At 51.8% G+C, this 4,640-nt stretch overlaps 1 protein-coding gene across 1 annotated transcript; it reads right to left on the bottom strand.

The window, feature by feature from the left end:
• Positions 1–131: 131 nt before the first annotated feature.
• LOC145411345 (uncharacterized) lies at positions 132–524 on the bottom strand. The gene has a single exon (XM_080281372.1). The coding sequence runs from the start codon at positions 522–524 to the stop codon at positions 132–134; it is 393 nt and encodes a 130-aa protein (XP_080137498.1).
• Between the last annotated feature and the right edge of the window lie 4,116 nt (positions 525–4,640).

Below are 4,640 nucleotides of genomic sequence, written 5' to 3'. Positions count from 1 at the left end.
TGGGCTAATGATGCTGCCCTGTTGGTGCCATTTGCATGTTTGTAGAAGGCGGATGTCTGCCCCTGAAAGTGGACTAGTGCTTCCCGGTCCTTGAAAAAGTCCTAGAGCAAGCAGAGGAGGCATCCATTTACTCATTTGTGGGACAAGGCGGTGAGAATGGCTTCTGGGCAAGCCAGCTCGAAGGCTTTTTCAAGTTCCAGGAAGACGGCCAGTCCACGTCCTCCTCTGAGCTCTGTTAGGAAGGTGGCGGGGCACTCTGCAGTACCTCCTCCCTTTATGCAGGCAAAGAAGTGACTCTGGTGTTCTTCTGTGGCCCATTGGAGGCGATGTAGGACCATTCTTTCTGCCTTTTTTCCAAGGCAGCTTAGAAGGGAGATTGGCCGGAAGGTGTTCTTATCCTTGGGTTTAGGGACAGGCTGGATGGCTGCCTTTTTCCATGAAGAGGGGAGTCGGCTTGAGCTCCAGGAGTGGTTAATCAGACCGAGAATAGCTTTTCGTGCTGTGGGGCCAGTGTTGTTTAGCATGGAGTAAGTGATCTTGTCTAAGCCTGGTGCTGTGTCTGAGCTTGTTTTCAGTGATTCTTCGAGTTCGTGGGTGGTGAAAGGATGGTCTCTTGTGCTGGGCTGGGTTTTTGCTGTAGTGATGAGCTGTGAGCATCTCGTATGTAGGACGTTCTGTCGTGCTCTGGTGATCTGTGGGAGTTGTTCTGGGGATGTGTGTGAGGCGAATGCTGCTGCAGACCTTTATGCTTCCCCTTGTGGGTCCGGTTGGGAGGGGATCCTGATTGACGGAGGGCCTGAAACTGCTCTTAATTTTTTCCAGAGTGTGCCTAGGTTTGTGTGTGCTCCTAGGGAGCAGCACCACTTGAGCCATTTGTTCTCTTTGATTTTGCTTTTTTCCGTGGTGGATAGGTGGATGACTGCTTGGAGATATTGTCTCCCTTCGGGGGCGGGGTTGGATCTGTAAATTTTTTTTGGCTCTGTTGAGGTTGTGGTTTAGTTCTTTCACTCGGTTGCAGTAGAACCAGTGATCTTTATAGTAGCGGTGGTAGGAGGAGGTTAGTGGTATGGCTATGTCTGCTGCAGTTTGGATGGCTGAGGTTATTTGTTTTTCGTGTTCATCTAGGTTTTGTGGGGACTGCAGTCCGGTTAGAATTGTTTCAAGTGAGGAGCGGAAGAGGTTCCAGTCAGCCTTTTTTGTATTGTGTCTGGGGGGGGGGTCCGGTGGGTCTTGGTAGAGGGGCGTAATCAAGCGTGATAAGAATGGCATGGTGGTCAGATGTCAAGGTTGGTGTATGTTCCACTGTGTGGTTGTGGAGGCGAATGTTAGGTCCAGCCGTCCTCCCTGTAGGTGAGTTGGTAGGATAGGGTCGTTTAGGATGGCTATGTCATTTGTTTCGTCTAAGAGTTCATTTATGTGTTGGCCGGCCCGGTTTGTATATGCTGGGGAACCAAGTCGCGTGTGATGTGCATTAAAATCGCCTCCAATGAGGGTTGGTCGGTTTAGGGCAGCTGTGAATAGTTCGGCGAGGTTTAGTTCTGCCAATGGCCTGCAGCAGATGTTAATGATCTGCAGGGTACCATCTTTTAATGTTACCTAGATCCCCTGTATTTCTGTTCCTTCCCCACACTGGGGGTGGCATGAATAGGTGTGCTGTGTATGTGGTTTCTTATAAGTATGGCACAGCCTCTAGGACCGTTTCGGGTGTGTGGGAGGATGTGAGAGGTGAAACCTTTGAGTCTAATGGTGTGGTGAGCTGGGATAAGTGTTTCTTGTAGAAGGAAAATGTCTATTTTGTGTCTGTGTGCAGTCTCTTCCAGAAGAGCTCGTTTGTTTTTGGCTCCCCAAGAATTCCACTGAGCGATGTTTAGGGTGTTAGGAGGGGTGTATTGTGTTGGAGGTGGTGGAGGTCTGGCTTGTGGGTGAGTGTTTGGGACGGCAGGGCCATTGGTGATAGGGGTTCTTTGGTCTCCAGTGGTGACCATGAGTGTGGGCGAGATCCCCTTTTGTCTTCTAGGGAGGCTGTTCTCCTCCTGTGGTCTTTTGTTTTTCGTGATTGAGAGTGTGGCACTGGGGTCGTGTGGGGAGTTGCGTTCTTGGGGGCTGCTAAAGCTGGGGGAGGGCGTGTGATTTCTTCTGGGGGGGTAATCGCCTTTGTTGCAGAGGTATGGGTCCTCCACCCAACTTGTTTATTACCTCGTTTAGTGTTGTGCGATCTAGGGGATGACCCAGTAGCATCCCCATAACTGTCATTATTGCCTTCCCAAGTTGCCGGCCGGGAATGAGGAGAGCTTCCTGATCCACTAGTATCTTTCCTGGTTGTGCTGTGCTCTCGGTTTGTGTTGATGAGGTTGCTGTCATTAGTGAGGGGGGGGGTTTGGGGGGAAGTCCTGGGTTGTACTGATGAGGTCTCCGTGGGGGGGTCGGCTGGGGTGGATGGGAGGATGGTTGTGGTTTGTGGAGTTTGGTTGACAGGGGCTGGATTTGGTTGTAGAGGGTTGAGAGTGTTTGGTTGCTGTTTGCTTGCAGGGAAGGGAGGAAATTCGGCTTGGGTCAAGGGAGGGGGGTGTTGTTGTTTTGCTGGCCCCAGACAAATGTTCCTGGAGGGGCAGGGGAGGTCTGAAGCTTCTCCTGCACCCATTTTGTCTGTCCTTCTATGCTCCTCCTTACTCTTTCCAGGCGGGCTGGGCATAACCTGTTCCAGGCGTGATGGTGTCCACAGCAGTTGGGGCATTTTGTCATTATTGGCTGCTTGGCTTTGAATTTGGTCAAGCATTGCTCGGTTTTGTGTTTCCCGCTGCAGATGGCGCATATTGGAGGGCGCGTGCAGTTCGACTGGTGGTGCCCGAACTGTTGGCAGTTGAAGCATCTGAGCAGTTCTGGAGAGTAAGGTCTTAGGTAGAACGTGCCCCAGTTTCCCAGTTCGAGTTTTTGCGGAGTGATGCCTCTTAGGGTGACTAAGACCTGTTTGGTGGCTATCCCATTTGTCTGGTATCATACAGCTTCTTCCACCTGTGGGTGTTTTAGGATGGGGATTAGGGGTAGCCATAGGTTGTAACCCATAAGGATGACCTTCCGTGTGGCCTGGTTCAGATCTATTTGGGTTATAGTGACAGGCTTCCCTGCCACTGTGTTGCAGGACTGGAGGATTTTCAGGAATGTGTCGTCTAGAGGGTGTAGCACCAGGCTGTAGTCTCTTCTCATTGATGTGGTGAATTTGAGGTGGGGGCATTCTTCTTCCAGTGTCATTACCAGTTCGATTGTAGTTGGGAAGGAGTCTTGTTTTGGGACTAGGAAGGCTGGGTAGGGTGTGTGAGGACGGGGCTGTGATCTCATGGATACTGCCGGGTTTCTCCTAGTGGAAGCGTCTCGGCTGGGGTGGGTTGGTCGTGTGGCTGAGCTGTTGCCCTTTCCTGTGTTCTGAGAGGTTGGTGGAGTGGAGGGGTCATTGGTTTGTTGAGGTACAGTTGGGTTTGCCCTCTTCGTTTCGTAGTTACCACCGTGAAGTCATCTTCTGTGCTGGAGTTAGCTTGGGGGAGAGAGGTTTGGTCTTGGTGAGGAGGGGGGGGGGGCTGTTCCTCGGTTCCTGAGTTGTTCTCGCTGTCTGAGTCGGTCGGGGGTGGAGAGGAGGTGTCCATATCGATGACGAGGTCTAGGCTCTCTGGGGAAGGACAGAAGAAATCATCTAGGTTGCTTGCTGCAGAGGTTGTTTTACCAGGGGCATGAGTATCTCCTTACTTCTTTGACTCCTCTGATGTTGTTTCCGGGGTTCTTGGTCGCTTGGTCTCTGCCGGAGGTTTAGGGTCTTGAGATTTCGTGCTTGTCAGTGTTGTCAGAGCCGGTGGTTTGGATCTGCCACTCTTCAGCTGCTTAGGTGGAGGACCTTTTGGGATGGCTCTTTTCAAGGTGTTGGACACTGGTTGGCTTTTCTTCATAGTGCTGACAGAGGTGAGAGGGAAAGAGGTTTTCCCCAGGCCTTCCTATGCCGGTGGTCCTCAGTGCTGGGTTTTGACTTCCCCCACTCTCTGAAGAGCGCCGTAGGGAGGGATCCCCTGCACCTACACTGGACTGTTTCTATAGGGGAACCTAAACCCTAACAGCTTGGTGCCTCCCTACCACTCCCTGGCTCCCAGTCACCTAGTGACCCCCTTCGTCGTGGCCCTAAACGGCCTTCCCTCAGGGTTCGGTTTGCCAGTAGTGGAGTGGCAGGAAATCCTACGGCTGGGTGGGCATAGAATTCAAGGGCCATGGGTGATAGTGTGTAATGTGTTGGATGTGTGTGTGAGTGTTTGTGGTGGGGGAGTAGTAGGAGGGGGTGGAAGTTAGGAAAGGAAAATGTAGGAAGCAGGATCAGTCCTGCTTGGCAGTATACTGCTGCCTGCTGACGTACGCAGTATATCTGTAGCACAAAGAGTCATAGTCGGTATGCAGTCTTCAGAAGCAAGGTGCTGAAAAAGTCTAGGGGACTGGCTACCCGAGTTTCACTAAGTTGGCGCACGAGATGCTGCCTGTTCAGAAGTTGGTCATGGAGTGGTGGGCAGGCGAGGTGCGCGCTATTTAATTCGTGTCCTGGATCGGACACCTTCGTGTACTCGATCCTGATTAGTTATTATAATTGAGGTGTGGCCCACCGTAAGCTA

The sequence above is a fragment of the Coenobita brevimanus genome, chromosome 89 (genome assembly GCF_032717465.1).
Source record: "Coenobita brevimanus isolate Jiangsu-jjx chromosome 89, ASM3271746v2, whole genome shotgun sequence".
Classification (NCBI taxonomy): Eukaryota; Metazoa; Arthropoda; class Malacostraca; order Decapoda; family Coenobitidae; genus Coenobita; species Coenobita brevimanus.
The sequence above is the reverse complement of the archived record's forward strand: the minus strand, read 5'-3'. Positions and strand labels throughout refer to the sequence as shown.